Source organism: Chrysemys picta, chromosome 8 (assembly GCF_011386835.1).
Source record: "Chrysemys picta bellii isolate R12L10 chromosome 8, ASM1138683v2, whole genome shotgun sequence".
NCBI lineage: Eukaryota > Metazoa > Chordata > Testudines > Emydidae > Chrysemys > Chrysemys picta.
The window spans coordinates 52,524,311-52,542,466 of NC_088798.1; the positions used below are offsets into that span (position 1 = coordinate 52,524,311).

The following is an 18,156-nucleotide window of genomic DNA, read 5'->3' on the forward strand; positions in this document are numbered from 1 at the left end:
GGGGGCCCACGGCAGAGACAGATGTGTTAAAGCTCAGAGAGGTGCGGCTCCAGGAGGTGGAGGGGCATGACCCCGAGAGAGAGTGGACCCCCGAGAAGGGCTGTCTCACTGAAAGGGGAACCCTCCACGGACCGCACGGGGCCAAGAGTGGGCACAATATGTGAGTCCGTGACAGAGGCTCAGTGACTTGCCCAAAGTCACACAGGAAGGATGTGATGGCAAAAAGGAATTGAACCTAGATCTCCCAGGCTAGCGCCCTAACCATTGGACACCTACCTGTGTATCAGGACACCTACCCACAATGGGCCACTCACCTTCCATTACCATCACGTTCTAATCCCATCAAAGAAGTTTCTAACATTACTAAACATAAACATAACTAAAGCAAATCTTCTGCTACATATTTAAACACCCAATTACTCTGCAACATTGATGGGCCATAAGAAAGGTAAATTGCTGTAGAAATATATTCTGATACACAGTTGAAATATAAAGTTAACATTTGGTCCTCTGTATTTTAAAGGCAGAGAGATTATTAGATTTGATGTCAAAAAAGGGACAAAGGAATATATATTAATCTAACAAGTACTTAAAATAATGTTTAAATTTCTATTAAGCATCTTTGAACTAATTTACAAATAAGCATTCTTTCAAAGAATATATGGCAGGAATTGAATCATGCTTTATGTACAAGATTTAATATTATTGAAATATAAATCTATACCTATTATGAAAGTCACCAAAGAGACCACCAGAGAGACAGGCAGGTCAGAAAAGAAATTTCTTAGTTAAAATTTATTTAAAGATAAAATCAGGTATATAAAGAAAATAAACATCAAGTACTATTGATATTCAGGAAGCAGTGATGTATCAGGAACATTAGAATCTATTTATCTACTTTCAGAAGAGTAATAATAATAATAATTAATAAAAACAATTTTAGCCCCTCTTTGGCTGAGCAGCAGCATCAATTCAAGAACTCACAGGTCAGTCTCCAATTTGGAGCAGAAATCAGTGACAAAGTCAGGTATTTTCTTAGTGAAATTTGTTTATTTACAAGATGTACACCAGTCCCATTTCCCTGAACAGTGGTAGGAATAAACTGTATGCAGACAGCACATTTTTAAGGAATCCCCGGCAAAGAACCATTGCTTTGTGTCAAGAAGCTGCTATTTTCTCTCCAGGGCTCTCAGGCTCAAAGCCGAACAAAAACTGATTCCTTCCAGGAACTAAAACAACAACTCTATCTTCTGAATGCTTAACACACAACTATGTTCCAATCCTGGAGTCTGAAACCTGGGAAACCCTGTAACTCCACATTGTCTCTCCAGACTGCATGGTCTTACTGTGTATGTTTAGACTGCAGCTGGGAACATGTCTCCCAGCCAGTGTAGACCGACATGCACTAGTCAAGCTAGCATGCTAAAAAATGTGGTATGGCATTGTGGCATGGGGAGAGAATTAAGTGTCTCAAGAGTGAGTAATGAAAAACCAGGGACCAGAACCTCACCTCAAGCAGCTTCCTAAAATCATGCTTGTTTTATGAGGAGTTTGGCCAGGTGCTGGGCACTGCACCCAGCACTGAGCCAACCATGGTGCATGATGACTTCAGCCAGGATGGTGCCCTGCTGGGCTCAGAATCCAGCATGGGGACTGACGGGAGCCAGCAGCAGGCACTGAGTGGGCACAATGGAGTCGCTCTATTGCTGAAACTGCTTCCAGAACAGACTTTGGAACAGTAGCAGCAGCAGCACATCCTGGGTCCATACTCGGAGGAACTGATACACTTCTACCTCGATATAACGCTGTCATCGGGAGCCAAAAAATCTTACCGCATTATAGGTGAAACCGCGTTATATTGAACTTGCTTTGATCCACCGGAGTGCACAGCCCCGCCGCCCTGGAGCGCTGCTTTACCGCGTTATATCCGAATTCATGTTATATCGGGTCGCGTTATATCGAGGTAGAGGTGTAGTACCCTGCCAAGAAACAGCCCACTGTGAACCTCGCAACAGACATAGACAGGACAGATGTCACCCCTGAGCCTGGCTCAGATTCTGGCTCCATTTAAAATATTTATTAATACAGTAACGGGAGGGATTTCCACTCTATGACTCAATGCAAAAGTTATGAGAAGCCTCAGCTAGCAGCATGTATACACTAATGGCGGATTACATGCCAGCGGTGTGACTCTCCTTCCACTACCACATGGAGTTCAAAAAGGTGACCGGGAAATGCAAACAGTAACAAACACTTTTAAAGTGTATTTTTACTGGAAAGGCACAGATTTTTGCTAGGACCATTCCTGTTCCTTAAAAATAATTACCATACCTGTAAGTATGCTGCTCTGTAACCATTCTACAGTGTATTGAGCCACCTAGAAACAGTGGGTGGTAATAGCTTCAAGCAGGAATTCCAGATAGGAGTTTTTTGGGGAAGGACCTATTTTCCAGGGCCAGCTCAATAGCTGACCAGCCCACACCATTCATCAATGTGCTGTTCAATCACTATACATTTGAATACTTCTGTTGCATAAACTGCAGGTTTGCCACCAGCAGCTTGGATATCATCTCCCTTTGCCAATAGGGCACCACAAGAACTCTTATGTCTTCCAAAATGTGGAAAGCCTGAAATGACAGAAATAGTTTTGGTAGCATGGCCACTGATGGAAGCCTCACCCCATCCCCTCAAAAAACCTACGTTTTGCAAAAAATAAAAAAAGTAGTTTTGCATTTTTAACGTACCATTGTGCCTGCAATGCTTTTGCTGCCAATTAACTAAGCTGTGTTCAGGGATCTTCTGTTGTTTGAAGCATCCTTCTTGCAATATAGTGAAGTTCCATTTGTAAAAGTATCATTTTCTGTCCTTGAAATTCCACAAGGATTTTTTTTGTGCTACTGCAGTGAGCTATTTGAGACATTAACCCTCTGTGTCTTGTCCGGGTTCCAGGCCACTCAATCTCTACTGGCTCTAGGACCTCCACAGCTTGCCCACACTGCAGCAAAAGGTTGGGCCAACATACGTTCATGGACTGTTCCAAAAGGAAGCATTTCCATGATGAACTTATGATTGACCTTCTGGAGAAGGCCAACAAGCAGGTCCAGTACCAAAGACAGAAGGATTTGGGGCTAGAGGAAAGGCATGCAGCAAGGCAAGAGGAAAGGCTTAGGCTGGCTGCACAGCTTGAGGACAGGGTTTCAGCATAGGAGCAGGCACTTTCTTCATAGTTCCTGGAACAGGAAGGGTGCTTAAGGGAGGAGGGCAGAGCTCAGCAGAAAGAGCTGTTTGAGAAGCTCATATCACTAATGACCGCAAGAATAGCAGCTCCTGTTGCATCACCCACATCACGGACTGATTCCCCTGCACGCTACCCTGTGCTGCAGTCCAGAAGCAACTTGGACGTCTCCATTGCTGGGTGGCGCACGCGAGTGGGCCCCATGAGTGGCTGGACAGGGCAACTTTGCCCCTGCAGCCCTCCCTATTGACCCTCTCCACCTTCGCCCCACAGCAACATGTGCCTGGCAAATGGGGGAAAGAAGGGAAAGGACAACTGGTGGCCAGGGGCCATGCTGTGGTAGGGAGTTCTGTCTTGTAACTGGTTTCACTTGTTGCTGCACTTTATTTTGTTGTGGGGTTTTTTTCCCTGTAAGTTTGTGTTGTCACTGGTGTATTAGTGTGGTAATGGCAGCTGGCCTGCCTGGCAATGGGTGAATGTTGTACTTTTCTAATACATATTTATAAACAAAGGGGTTTTTATTTCCTCTAGAAAGCTTATTTCTATCACTGCTTCACATCATATAGTGTGTGTTCAAAATACACATGATCAGGGACCATTGGGAATTAGTATTGCTCAATACCGTTTATCTATTGCAATCCATACTTCAATCACTTCCTTACATCAATCCATACTGTGAATAACCCCTTTCCCCCTATTTCATAAGTGATCATATCATTCAAAAGTACAGCATGGTACCTAAATTCTGCACCCCATCACCCCCACACAATCAATGACTCCCATACCATCCTCACCCCCAAGAACATTCATATAGGTACTATTCCCCCTCTTCCACTGGACCATGCAAGTCCATAATGTGGAAGAACAAAGCATGCCTGACTTCTGTTGCCCAGGCACATCCAGCCCCAGCTGTGGTAGCTGCACTTTCTGGTTGAGTGTACAGATTCAGCAGCCCCTCACTGTCATGGGCCCATTCAGGGAGAAATGGCTCAACTCTGGCTTCACAAAGATTGTGAAGAGCACAGCAAGCCATAGTAATACAGACAGCATCAATGACACCAGCATGCAAATGGGTCTGTAAACATCTCAAATGGGACTTCGAGCTGCCAAAAGCACATTCAACAACCATTCTGCACCTGCTGAGAGTGTAATTAAACTGTATAATTTTGCCAGGATCTCTGAAATTAGGATATGGTTTCATAAGCCAAGGCACAAGGAGATATGCAGGGTCCCCCAGAATAACAGTGTGGGCAGCCTTTTGGTGGGAATAGTGTTTTAGCCTGTCCACGAATGTAGACTCCTGATTGGTAGAAAACTCCGGCATCATGAACTTCTCCAGTGCAACCCATGCTGATGTTCATAAATTGCCCTCTGTGGTGCACAAGGGCCTGCATAACAGTGGGGTAGGATCCTTTGCGGTTATGTGCTCCTGGAGGAGAGTAAACTATGGGCACATGAGTCCCATCATTGGCCCTAGCGCAGTTTGGAAACAGCATTCTCTCAAAGCCAGTAATTACTTCAGGAATATCTTTTATGCCCACCACCTTGGGGGTAAACCACATGCCTGATCACCTCAGAAACCTCTGCCACCACTTCACCCACAGTTGACTTTCCAACACTAAACTGGTTTGCAATGGACCTGTAGCAGTCTGGGGTAGCCAGCTTCCAAACAGCTATGCCAATCCGCTTCTAGATCAGCAGGGGTGGCTGCATGCGTGTTTCTTTATGCTGCTCACAAAGCTCTAGCTATGTAGCTTTCTTCATGCTAAAGTTCTAGACCCACTGCTGGTCATCCCAGGTCTGCATGACAATGTGATCCCACCAGCCTATGGCCTTGCTTCAGAAGCACTGGTCTACATCGAGTGCATCAGAGGCTGTATCATGTGTACTGAGAAGCATCAGCCAGTTCAAATCTGCCATGCTTGGGTACTCTTATTCCTCTGCTTCCTCCTCCTCCAGTTCCATCATAAGCTATGTCAGGTGTCTTTGGTGGTTCAGAAAATGCCATTGAAATGTCCATCAGCACCTCATGGAAGCTCTGCCCATTTCCTGACCCAAGAGTGCAAGTGCAAGCCAGAGAAATTCTTCAAAAGGTTCCTCCTCCACATTGCTAGCTCAAATTAAATTAATGGAGATATCCCATCTCCTAGAACTGGAAAGGACCTTGAAAGGTCATCAAGTCCAGCCCCCTGCCTTCACTAGCAGGATCAAGTACTGATTTTGCCCCAGATCCCTAAGTGGCCCCCTCAAGGATTGAACTCACAACCCTGGGTTTAGCAGGCCAATGTGCAAACCACTGAGCTATCCCTCCCCCCAGTACTGGGAGTGCACTGACCAAAATGACTCCAGGCAGGCCATTCAAACTTCCTGTAATGTACAGGGTGGATAGTCAAGTTTTCCCACAGTGCATCATGGTCAAAGGGCTAGAGCTTCAGGTTGCCACTAGGGAATCTGGGATATGGTTGGTTTGACTCAGGTCTGAGTGCTGCAGTGTGGATAGCAGAGCTTGAGATTTGAGCCCGGGTTAGGAAATTCTTAATATAAGGTTAACAATCAGTATAGATGTTCAAGCCCCGGGTTCTCTAACCCAGTGTCAGCTGACTCGAGTTCCACTAACCCTGGGGTTACATTGCAGCGTAGACATACCCTAAGTGGCCAGATTTTCAAAAGCGTCCACATCCAGCATTTCCACACCCTCCTGCAGAGTTGTTCTTATTGGAGCTGTAGAGTTCTCAGTACCTTAGAAAAATCTAACCACCTCACTTAGGTGCCTAAATGTGAAATCTGCCCTTAACTAATTCATTCTCACACTACCTGGTTAAGATAGGCAAGTAAAGTTTTCCCACAGTGCACCAAGGTCCCAAGCTCTCAGAGTGAGTCAGTAGCAGAGCCAGGATTACACCTCAGGAGTTCTTGCCCCCCCCCCATTCCAGGCTCAGCTCACTAGACTTCTGTGTTATGTTGTTCATTGTTTTACAACCAAATTATGTGAAAATACTTTTTGCAGTACTACAGTGATTCAGCCCAATAAAATATACTTTCTAAAAAACCCAGCATACTTTGATACTGTTATGCAATGTTTCCACTCAAGCTGCTTTACTCTTGTTGTGGTCAGCTTTCTCAGATTCAAACCTGCAGCAACCAGGAAATCCACTTAACTGTACTATTTGCTTACCATGTATATTTTTAGATGCATTTAGGGCCAAAAGCAATAGAAAAGCAAAACCTATATGAAAGGGATCCACATAAAAACCCTCATATTTTTCTAATGGAGCCAAGGATGAAACCTTGGCTCCAGTAGTGTAGCTGCTGACATAGTCATTTGCAGTCTCTAATGCCAGTCCTGGGAGGGAGTTATAGATGCATTTCACTACTACCCCTTTATGGCTCAGTGGATCTACACAATAGTCATATATCTCTGATATATTCACTATTCTCTGTTCTACTGGAGGGCATTCAACAGGATGTTGAATTCACTTTCATAGGGTCCTGTGAACAGCTGACCACAGTATTTATGCTACTTTTGGACCTACATAGTTCACCACAGAATTTGGCAAATAAAGTGAACTACAGTAGAAATACAGAAAAGGAATCAATTTCACAGTAGTTTGTATCTGCATAGCTATATCACATACTATAGGTAGTATTTTAGTAATATCATATACTGGTACTTCATTATCCGCTCCCCTTCAACACAGAATCAGAATGTTGCCCAGGTACCAGTTTGGATTAATTATTTGCACCAAGAATTTTTGCCCTGAAGAATTTATCACCATGTTTGCTAATTACCTCCACTTGAAACTCACACATACAAGCAGCAGAGTATCCACCTTAGGAGGTATTACACTATGCTAGTTTATCATGAAAAGCACAGATTTGTTACAGAAACATTGGAGTTGGCAAAAATTAAGGTGCATTTCTTTACAAACACTATCTAAAATAAAAATCACTCAGTTCTTACTTACCATCAGCTTTTTAACTCTGGCATTAATTATCTGGTCAAAATTTAATAACATTTACTTGACAGTGACTTTGTAGCAAAAGCCAGATAAAAATATTCTCATAGGACACAAGTAGAGGGCAAAGTATCAAGTACCAAGTTATATCTGCAGAGAAAAAGTGGGAAGTAAGACTAAACAGAATGGCATCTTCATTTCTCTGAGTTTCTGACATTGGTCTTTTATGTGGAAAATGCTTGTAGTTTAAACTCCATTTACAGTTTTTGAACAGAAGGGTGCAATGTATGACGTTTCTACTAGCGGGAAGATGAAAAGGTTCACCTCAAGCACATAGTAGTGATTAGGTTGAATAATATGCCTTGTCAGCATTGGGTACATAAACAGATGAATTAGTAATTGGTATCTTTGTCACTATTCCTATGTCAAAGTGCTAGTAGGTTCTCAGTGTTCACAAAAGTCACAACATTCTGTTAAAAAAAAATTGCCTTTTTGGAAAAAAAGAATACTGCCCAAATCAGCTCATTTTGCAACCCCAATGCCCCAGTCTGATCCAGTTACCTTGTACCACTCAGGAAGTGCAAATTAGCGTAATATCAGCCTGTCTGAGAATTCTCCAGGGAAAGGAGAATCCTTGCATGGTATAGAGTCATCATAGTGCTTCTACACACACACATACACACACAAAACCAAGTTTAGGGGACATTGCTAGGTTACCTCACTGATTCCCAGCTGACCATAGGGCCCCTGAAGCTGCTTTAATTTACAGCAGGAACCAGCCAGGTCCCCTGACAGCTCCATGATTGAAGGAGCATAAAAGTGGCTTAAAGCCACCTTTGCCTCATCTTTCCCAGCATGCAACAAGTGCAACCCAGCCAGGTCAGAGGATATATCAGTACAGACACAAGGTATTGAGGTTTGGCTCAGTCACCTCTAATAAACTCTGAAAGTGCAGGATGGAGAATGTATTGCATAGGAGCTATTTGGTGAATAATTCAGAATAATAAATATGATTGTAGGGCTTGGTCTACACTACCCCCCCTAATTCGAACTAAGGTACGCAACTTCAGCTACGTGAATAACGTAGCTGAAGTTCGAAGTACCTTATTTCGAATTAGTTCAAACTTACCTTGGTCCACACTCGGCAGGCAGGCTCCCCCGTCGACTCCGCGGTACTCCTCTCGGCGAGCTGGAGTACCGCAGTCGACGGCGAGCACTTCCGGGTTCGACTTATCGCGTCCAGACTAGACGCGATAAGTCGAACCCAGAAGTTCGATTTCCAGCCGTCGAACTTGCCGGTAAGTGTAGCCAAGGCCTTTGAATCAGGATCCGTTACTAAATGGTTTTCAAACAAAAATGGGAGAAATTTGCAAGGAGTATAATTCCTGCAAATTTTACTAGCTCTTTTCTTCACTAGATTACTCATATTTCTTGCTGACCTATAGGACACAATAAGATTTAGGAAAAGGAACACCCTCGTATTTTAAATTAGCCTTGGTTCAGACACCTTTAATAATGCAGACTGATATGTTGTCCTAATTGCTTTTTATGAGGTTAAGAGAACTATAATTAAATTAAGATTGCATAAGCTTTAATTACAGACTTGGAGCTGCACTGATATCTAAAAGCAGCAGGAAATTATACATTGTACTATAACCAACTGTAAAATGTACTGCTCATCTGTCATGTTACAGTATTCATTATGTGTGTTGACTTTGTCGTTTTAGCCAACTAAGTAACAGTTATGGAAGAGCAAAAAAGTGCCAGTTTGGAACAAGATTTTGAAGGGCAGGCTACACATACAGGTAAAGAAACAAAATTAAGGGACATTTTAGCTCATTGTTAAAAATTAATCAGTGTGGAAGCCTGTAATTTTAATTTGCTGACTGGAATTCAGAATGCCTTACACAGGTATATTCAGGTATACTCAGGATCCATTGAAAACATTTTTATGACTAATTCACACCCCTCTTGACTGGACAGGTTACGCAGGGTTGAATTCAGAGCCAGCCTTATTGGTGCTTGAAGCAAATGGCTGCATGGGACACCAAAGCAGCAGTGGCATTGTTCAGTGCAAATTTGATGTAGGCTACTTTGCCTCAGTCATTAACAAATCTCCTTTATTCCTTTGTACTGAAAACAACTTTTTGCGGATACAGACTAACACGGCTGTTACTCTGAAACCTGAAAACAACTGTAACCCATTAGCACTGGGCTATAAGTTTTCAGTCACAAAGGCCGAAATCTGGGCATCTTGCTTCCTATATGTCTTTGCCAGAGACATTAATGCCTCCTAGTCTGACAAGCAAAAGTGAAATCTTAAAGCTCTCATTTTGTTTGGAGGAGAAATCACTGCTAAAAATTAATCCACAAATGGTTTTGTCAAAGCATAATGACTTTAAACCATCTTTGGTTGGATCCATTCTTATTTTCTACTGGCTATTGTTTATGTGAGTGCTGTCACTGTATTCAGTGATGTACAGAACAGACAGGCAGCATGCTCCCTACCCAGGGAGCATGGAAGCATATGTTCTAAACAGCTCATTTTTCTCTCTGTGCCCCAGATGTTCCTGTGCCCTTTCCTCCAGCCCTACCCCATGCAACACCTCTTCCTTCAATTACTTCCCAAATCAGCACTGTTGACCTGGGCTGAGATTTCAAAAAAGGACCCTAAAGTTAGAAGCCTAATAGGGATTTAGTAGCCTAAATAAGTAACCTGAATGTCAAATGTGCTGAGCATTCAAGATCATCCATTGATATATTAGGAGTTTCTGGGTGCCCAACACTTTTGAAATTTAGGGCATTTATTTAGACTCCTAATTTTTGGTTCCTGTTTTTGGAAATGTTTAGCCTAGATCTTTTCCCCATCTTATTGGGTGGCACATTCTCTCTTTTTACATGTGGCTCTTTAATATGATGATATTTAGAGCCTTTGTCCTCAAAGATTATGAAGTTAATTGTTTAATTCACAATTATAAAGCAACATACTCACCGAATGCAAAAAGACCCCACCAACTAGCAGTTTAGTAGCTCTGAAGGGAGAATGCTTGACATTTTTTAATTTTTGGTGCAAGTTCAAATTTCATTGACCAACCACCCGATATCACCACCCTGAAAATTTGACAAGTTTTCCTACAATATTTTTTTCAACTAACTATAGATGCAGTTTTTGGAACCGTTTGACATTTTGAACCAGTAACATTTTCAAAATATTTTTGCAAAATGTTTTACTGTTTAATCAACCAGCTCTAGAGAGTAGGATTTGATTTTAGTTCTGTAATCAGAAACTTTTCAGCATTGACTGAGACATAGATATGGGCTATAAAGTCCGTGTTCTGACCTCTTGTTCTGCAGTGTGTATAAGGTCTTTAAATGTGCCCTGTGGTCAAAGACACTGTCTTTCTGAAACTAACAAACAAAATCAAATAATTATGGATCTTTATCTCTCCTAGGGCCCAAAGGCGTGATCAATGACTGGAGAAAGTTTAAATTAGAAAGTGAAGACAGAGATTCCCTTCCTTTGAGCAAGAAAGAGATCCTCAGACAAATGTCTTCACCACACAGATCTCTCAGTAAAGATGATAAAGACACCAGAGAGAGATTCAGTCGTAAGGTAACAAGAGAAAACACAAGTGAATAAATGATTCTATATAAAACATGAAAAAAAAATGTGGTATAAGCACAGGAGGAGAAGCCAGAAACTACTGAATTTAATTGCCACCGATTCCCACTTCCTTTCTGTCCTTGTACAAATCACTTAACATCTCCATCTCAGTTTTCCTCGGCTGCAAATTGGGACAATACTGAACTACCTCAAAGTGACAATGTGAAGTCAATGTTTATAAAGTATGTTGAAGGTGAGAAGGGCAGTGAGTGATACATGTTAGCATTAGTTGCTGAAATGTAGCTTGAGGCCTATTGAAAGCTACAAGGCACTTGGATTATTATAAATAAAATACAGAGAGATCGTGAAGCGGTAGATTATGCTATTCTTGCTCACACTGAGTGGTATTTTGCTTTGCAAGAAGTCCCACTGAAGAAAATGAGACTACTCACAGAATAAAGAACTACTTAGTAGAAAGATGGAAGCATCTGACCCAAAACACACATGAAATAGAACACACCACTTGATCATGACAATCTGGCCAACTGTTGACCAGTGCTGAATCTTCTACCCTCAATAAAGGTTAATGAGAAGACTGTGGTGAGATAATTATCACAGTATCTAGCTGCCTTAGATCTCCTTCAATCTTGTCAATCTGGGTAAATTATTTCCTCCCGAAAACAGATAATGACCAGGGGTGAAATTCTGACCCCATTGAAGTCACTGGCAAAACTCCAACTGACTTTAGTGGGGCCAGGATTTCACCCATTGTGTCCTTGCTGATATTGTTAGATATATCAGTTGCCTTCAATACCATTCACCTGTACCCAAGTAAAGAGAGATGGGGTTTCCATTAAATGTCTTATTTCCTCTCTCTCCAAGATTCCCCACAGGGCAGTTTTGCACAATTATTCTTCTGCCCAAGGGTTTTATGTGGGGTTCCACAGACAACATCTTGTTTCCCTCCTTGTTCAGTGAATACAGAGTAAGAGAGAGACAGAGAGAGAGTGTGTGTGTACGTACGTACGTACGTACCATATTAAAACATTTTAAAAAGAGGACACTCCAACCCCCGCCCCAACTCTGCCCCCATTCCAACCCCTTCCCCAACATCCCCGCCCCAACTCCGCCCCCTCCCCTGAGCGCCCTGCATTCCCCCTCCTCCTCCCTCCCAGCCACGCGAAACAGCTGCCCGAGCGCTACCGGCTTCATGGTTTGCCAGGCAGCCCCCATACCTCTGGACCCTGCACCCCCGGCCTGGCACTTCCCCTCTCGGTCTCCGGCGGAGGCAGCTGCTCCCTGATTCCTCAGCTCTGTAAGAGTAGAGCTGCCCGAGCGCTACCCCGGCTTCACGGTTTGCCGGGCAGCCCCCATACCTCCGGACCCTGTGCCGGGCACTTCCCCTCCTAGGCTCCGGGGGGCGCAGGGTCCGGAGGTATGGGGGCTGCCCGAAGCCAGTAGCCTAGGGCAGCTCGGCTCTTACAGAGCTGAAGAGTCAGGGAGCAGTAGCTGTCACCGGAGCCCGCTCTAAGGTAAGTCAGGGATGCTGGCAAAGCTGGGAGTATTTTTCCCGGACATGTTCGGCTTTTTGAAAATTCCCCCCGGACGGGGGTTTGATTACCAAAAAGCCAGACATGTCCGGGAAAAACCGGACGTATGGTAACCCTAATATATATATATATATATACACACACACACACACACACACACACTCTCAGTAATATAATGCTCCATTAATATTCACAGATGAGTATGCAGGAGTATGAGCTCATCCATGAGGAGCAAGAGGACGAAAGCTGCCTACGAAAATACCGCAAACGCTGCATGCAGGATATGCATCAGAGGCTGAGCTTTGGGCCCAGATATGGCTATCTTTATGAGCTGCAGAATGGAGAACAGTTCTTGGAAGTCATTGAGAAAGAGCGAAAAACCGTCATGGTCATTGTTCACATTTACGAAGATGGCATCAAGGGCTGTGAGGCGCTAAACAATAGCTTAACTTGTCTTGCTGCAGAATACTCCACAATGAGATTTTGTAAGATAAAGGCATCTAACACAGGTGCTGGAGACCGCTTTTCAACTGATGTGCTCCCAACCCTGCTTGTCTACAAGGGTGGGGAGCTTTTGAGCAATTTTATTAGTGTTACTGAACACTTCAGTGAGGAATTTTTTGCTGTGGATGTGGAATCTTTCCTACATGAGTATGGGCTGCTACCCGAAAAGGAGATTCCAGCACTTGGAAATGGAAATACAGATGATCAAGATATTGAATAATTAGAGAGGGATATAGCCCTTCATTATCTCCTATTTCTCCATATTATTCAGTTGGATCTCAGCAGAACCTCTGATCGTTTAGAGAAGCCTGTGTGTACTCATTACTTTATATGTAAGAGATACATATATAAATATTTCTTAACTGTCAGTATGTGAACTTTATTTAAAACACATCTAACAGCCCTCTACATATTTGTTTCTATGGAATCTACAGTAATAACAAAATTAGGAGAAAATGCAGGTGATGATCTTTATAAAATTAGTAGTAGGTTTTAAATTAGACACAGGTCTTAAAAGGTAAAGTTAGGCCCTAATCCTGTACCCACTAAAACCAAAAGGTTAGCATCTAATCAGGCCCTTCTAAACTCCTTCCTCAGTGTATGTTACTCCTGGGGGAATTCTGCACCAATGCCTATGTGCAGAATTTACATCACTGCAGATTTGTTTGCTTCCCCACAGAAAAATGATTTTCTAACGGGGAAGTCACAAGTGCGGTCACATGACCCTCCCCCATAGTATGTTTCAGGTGCTGACAGAGAGGTAAATCACTGGGTGTCGGGACTGGGGAAGACCCAGTTGGTGGCTCCTACCCTGTGCTGGGGTCAGCTGCTAGTCCCGGTTGGCATCCGGGCCTGGGTCAGGCCCGCCCCGATTTCTCCTCAGGCTGTAGGAAGCTCTGCAAATTCCATCCCCCGCCTGCGCTTCCTGCACCCATCACTCCTCAGCTGCAGGAGCAGCTCCCCCATCCGCCCAACCCCTATACACCCAGACCCCCTCATACCCAGACCCTCCTGCAGAGCCTCCCCTCTCCCCCCCCCCGACCCAGAACCCTTCCTGACGAGCCCCACTTCCCCTCTACCTGGACCACCTGCACCAGGATTCACACCCCTCTGAGCCCCAAGGAACTGCAACTGTATCCTCACCCCTCTCCCCCAGCATCTGGATTCCTCCACTGAGCCTCCCAGCCCCCTCTGCCAAGCTCTACTCTCCCCACACCAAGACCCCCCCCACTGAGCTCCAACCACCTTCACCTGGAGCATCCCATTACCATTGCACCCAGAACCCCAACAAGCCCTGATGCAGCCAGATCCCACACACACACGCAGATCCCCCAGTGAGCTGCCCACACCCAGATTGCCCCACACAGAACCCTCTCAATGCACACCTGGATCCCCCCACATTAAGCCCCTTCACCCTTGGACTCTGCAGGGCTGAGCCTGCCTGCATCTAGCACAGAGGGGCAGGCCCTGGGTTGTTTCTAGGGCAGGCCTGGTCCTTGCGCTGTATGAGGGTTGGGTGCAGCCTCACCGCTGAGTCCACGTTCCAGGGGGAGCTGCAGAGTGATCTCCCACCTCCGTGCAGCCAGTGATCTGTGCTTTCCAATGCCATGCTGAAACCTCCAAATTTGTTTAACAAATAACATTGGCAGAATTTTTAATTTTTTGGCACAGAATGCCCTCAGGAGTAGTATGTGGGGGGAAAAAACCACCCTACACATCTACAGCAAAGAAGGGACTATACGAAGATTATCACCTGAAAGAAGTCACTTGCAAAACTCCCATTGATTTCAGTGGGGCCAGAATTTCACCCAATAAATGAAGATAAATCAGTATCTGGGCTGTGAATGTTCACAAGTTACATACATAAGAAATATAGGTCACATTGTTAAATATTTGGTTTTGTATTTAACTTTTAATAATTGTGAAAATATGGATTAGTTCATTGCTAAAACAAGATCTCCTCTTGAGAAAATAATATCACAGATACTTTAACCTCTTTGTTAATGCAACCTTTATCAGCTACTTTCCAGTATGGTGGTGTACCATGTTCTGACCATTGATGTTGCTTATTTAAAACATTTGTGATTCCTGAGCAATTATATTTTGTGTTTATGTAATTAATCTGAATAAAGCTGAACAAAGAACCAAAACTTCAATAAAAAATGTGAAAATCATTCATAGAATGCACCTTAATGACCCTTATAAGGAAGTACCAAAAAGGTTTCCAACTCATTAGAAAAAAAAAAGAGTTGACCAAACTCAAATTTTGAAACATATTAAAAGTGACATGTGGGGAATAAAGAGGCTGTTTGGAGTAAAGGAATGCAAGGGCAATGCACTGAAAGATTTGTTCTCTCTTTCACTGAGAAAACTTCCTTAAGTTTTATAATTAAAACCACTTAAGAACATCAATTATGGTACAAAATACAACGAAACACAAGTTGCTCATTTGTCACATTTTGATATCACTCATTGGCATGGTTTGAGGCAGAGTGGTTTGATAGTTCTGACAACTCCTCAGGTTATTAAGACGTACACATTTACCAACCTAGTTTACGTTTCATCAAGTTCTTCTCTAGGTTTCACCAGTTTAACTTTGTTATTTCAGTAGTTACCCAGGTAGTTTAGCACAAAATTCAGCCAACAGCTATAAAATATACAATAATTTGAAGCCACTATATTTAAAGCAAAACTGCCAAACCAATGAAGATTAGTATTTATTTTCCTTGCCTGTCACATACAAGATTTATGTAGGAGTGTGGACCAAGGTTTTCAAACCTGCAGTGCCTAAACTTACACATCTCAGTACAATAATTGGCCAAGTTTTTGTAAGTGTGGAACACCCAGCAGTTCCAACTGAGGTCTTAATACTAGATTTTTCTTTCCAGATATGTCAGTGGAGACAAGCAAATGAATATGTAGGTCTGAAAATCTCTCTTATAATTCAAGTGAGAGGGGGACATCAGATTTCAACTGGATCCTTCAGAAATACTATATGCTTCATAGTGAAAGGTTAGATCTTGCAAGGGTGTAGACGTGAGAGAGAGATAGGGAACCACTAATAAATAGTCCCTATCGTTTTTGTTTATTCGCAGTCCTGACTTCTTCCTCTTTTTAAAAATGCGCGTTTCCCTATTTTCCTAGGCTACTACAGTTAGTGAGGCAAGTGTACTGTTAATGCTAAAAAGCTAAGCAATCTCCCTTCCCTTGTCCCCACAGTTCCCACATCACATTCCACCTTTCTGTAGTGAGAGTTGCAGGTGGCCCACACAGAGAGGCAGGCAAGTTCCTGTTTCTTACTTCACCCACTGTTTCCTAAGGGTAGGATGTTTGCTGGGCTCAGTTCTTGTGGAGATGTTAAATGAATTTGCAATGTTCTTTGGACAGGTTTTTATTAATTTACTTCCATTCACTTGCCAAGGAGCAAAGTATTAGGTCTTCCCTGCCCATTTCTGATAAAGAAAGAAAAAAACTTCAAGGTTAGTGTAGAAGGGCTCGTCCCTCCACGGGGCTGTGGGGTATCCCACCACCTCGCAATAGTTCGCTATGGGCCCAAGCCCTGGGTCAGGGTGGGGCAGCAAACAAACAGTCAGGATCTCAGGGCCTTAGGCTGGGGCTAAGCCAATAGTTCAATATGAGCCCAGGCCCTGGGTCAGGGCAGTGCAGCAAACAAGCAGGAGCTTATGGTTCTGAGCGTCTGGTGCGAGGGGGAGACTGCCACCCGTGAGGGGAGTGGCAGGGGGGACGCAGGCCCACCCACTCCTCTGCGTCCCAGCCCGGGGCCCTAGCAGCGGCAGAAGACTCGCTGCTGTGTCAGTGGGGATCCTGACCGCAACACACTGACATTGGTTCTGGCCGTGCTGCGGCCAGACCAGGGTCGGCTGCCCCCGGGCTACTTCCGGACCCCTCCTTGTAAGGTACCTGGGTTAGGGCGGTGTCCTTGGAGGTTTCCAGCACCATCGGTTCCTCTGGGTACCTGGACAGGGGTAGGCTGGGGTCGGCCGCAGCCTGCCAGCGTCTCCCAACCCAGAGCTAGGCCACAGGCATCTGGCCTCCCCAGCGGCTGTCTTTCAAGTGAGCTCTGCAGGTGGGCTTTTATACTTTCTGTCCTGCGCCGTGACCTCTGGGGCGCAGGATCCACTGGCTCCGCCCATGTTGGTGCTAGGGACGCTCGTCCCTCCGCAGGGTTGTGGGGTATCCCACCACCTCGCTACAGTTAGCCTTGCGTTACACCTGGCGTTTCACCTTAGACTATTTCAATTCCTCAGTGTCCACTCCCAAATCTTAAACATATGAGTTAGGCTTTGATAATCCATTATGCACACTTTTATTAAAATAATTCTTCATCTGACAACACCAAGCACATTGTCAGCACGCTCTGCATAAAATAAAACAGATCTAGGTGATTTATTAAATAAGAAATAAACATGGGGATAAAACATGGTCCACTTCCAAGAATCCATGGAATAGCAAATATGGCTAAACTCCAATTTACGTTACAAGTGGTGGCTGGCAGTCAGATTGCAGAGCCACTATCGGAATGTTGCATAATAATGTGAGTTCTTGGCTCAATAAAATACTCCTCTGTTGAATGATACTGTGATATCCTCAAATGCCATATTCTAAGGCTTTCTACTTCCCCCACCTCACTTTTAATGGCTGGATTCTGAAAATAAATGAGCAGAGAATAATTACCTCTTAGACTTTTCCCCACTAAAGATAAACATTAGTATGTCTGGGTGCACGTATGAAGGCACATTAGAAATTTTGAACTTAATAACATTCACTTTTATAAAGAGAGAGAGGAGGTGCTTCATTTTTTTCAGAAACAATCCTTTGACCTCATACTTCACCAGTTTCAGATATGGATTTTTTTTTCAAAATGGAGCACTCCTTTTATTATTTCTTATTTGAAATATTACTTTCAAAAGGCAATCACAATGCAGAATATGCTGCACTAGCCATGTTAATTTGAGGCAGATCTGGAGTACAAGAAATCCCAAAGAACAAAAAAAGTAGATACAGAAACAGCCACCTATCCCTGCCACTGCATGATTATTCCCTAGAGTAGATCATCTATTGCTTCATTATTTTCAGAACTATCCTTCAATAAATGCAATTTCACTAGACAACTTCCATAAAATCCTAAATCACAATACTGATCATATCTCTCAACCTATGGTACCAAGGAGAAGGTTATTGATACAGGAAACTTTTCATACGACTGAATTAATTGAATCCTTCACAATTCCGTATAAAGAAGATTTACATGCAAATCTGTGTGGGATAAAGGTAACAATTTGAGGG

General features: G+C 43.6%; 2 protein-coding genes across 3 annotated transcripts in view; one reads left to right on the top strand and one right to left on the bottom strand.

Annotated features, from left to right (window-relative positions):
* The first annotated feature begins 8,935 nt into the window (after positions 1-8,935).
* On the top strand, positions 8,936-13,208 carry PDC (phosducin). The gene is made up of 3 exons (XM_005290693.3): positions 8,936-8,996; positions 10,644-10,804; positions 12,542-13,208. The coding sequence occupies exons 1-3, from the start codon at positions 8,936-8,938 to the stop codon at positions 13,067-13,069; spliced, it is 750 nt and encodes a 249-aa protein (XP_005290750.3). The 3' UTR covers positions 13,070-13,208.
* Positions 13,209-17,157: 3,949 nt separating this feature from the next.
* ODR4 (odr-4 GPCR localization factor homolog) overlaps positions 17,158-18,156 on the bottom strand; it is a 38,584-nt gene continuing 37,585 nt past the window's right edge. For both annotated transcript variants that reach the window (XR_010589767.1, XM_042851269.2), the window contains one exon: positions 17,158-17,515. Coding sequence is in view for 1 of the 2 variants with exons in the window: in XM_042851269.2 (XP_042707203.2) it covers positions 17,502-17,515 (14 nt within the window). In the remaining variant the exon portion in view is untranslated. The remainder of the gene's footprint in view (positions 17,516-18,156) is intronic.

Bases quoted from the DNA above. Each gene is read 5' to 3' on its own strand.
- PDC (XM_005290693.3), top strand. From the start codon at position 8,936: ATGGAAGAGCAAAAAAGTGCCAGTTTGGAACAAGATTTTGAAGGGCAG. The intron at 8,997-10,643 runs GTAAAGAAACAA...TATCTCTCCTAG, and splicing joins AGGGCAGGCTACACATACAG to GGCCCAAAGGCGTGATCAAT. The intron at 10,805-12,541 runs GTAACAAGAGAA...TAATATTCACAG, and splicing joins GAGAGAGATTCAGTCGTAAG to ATGAGTATGCAGGAGTATGA.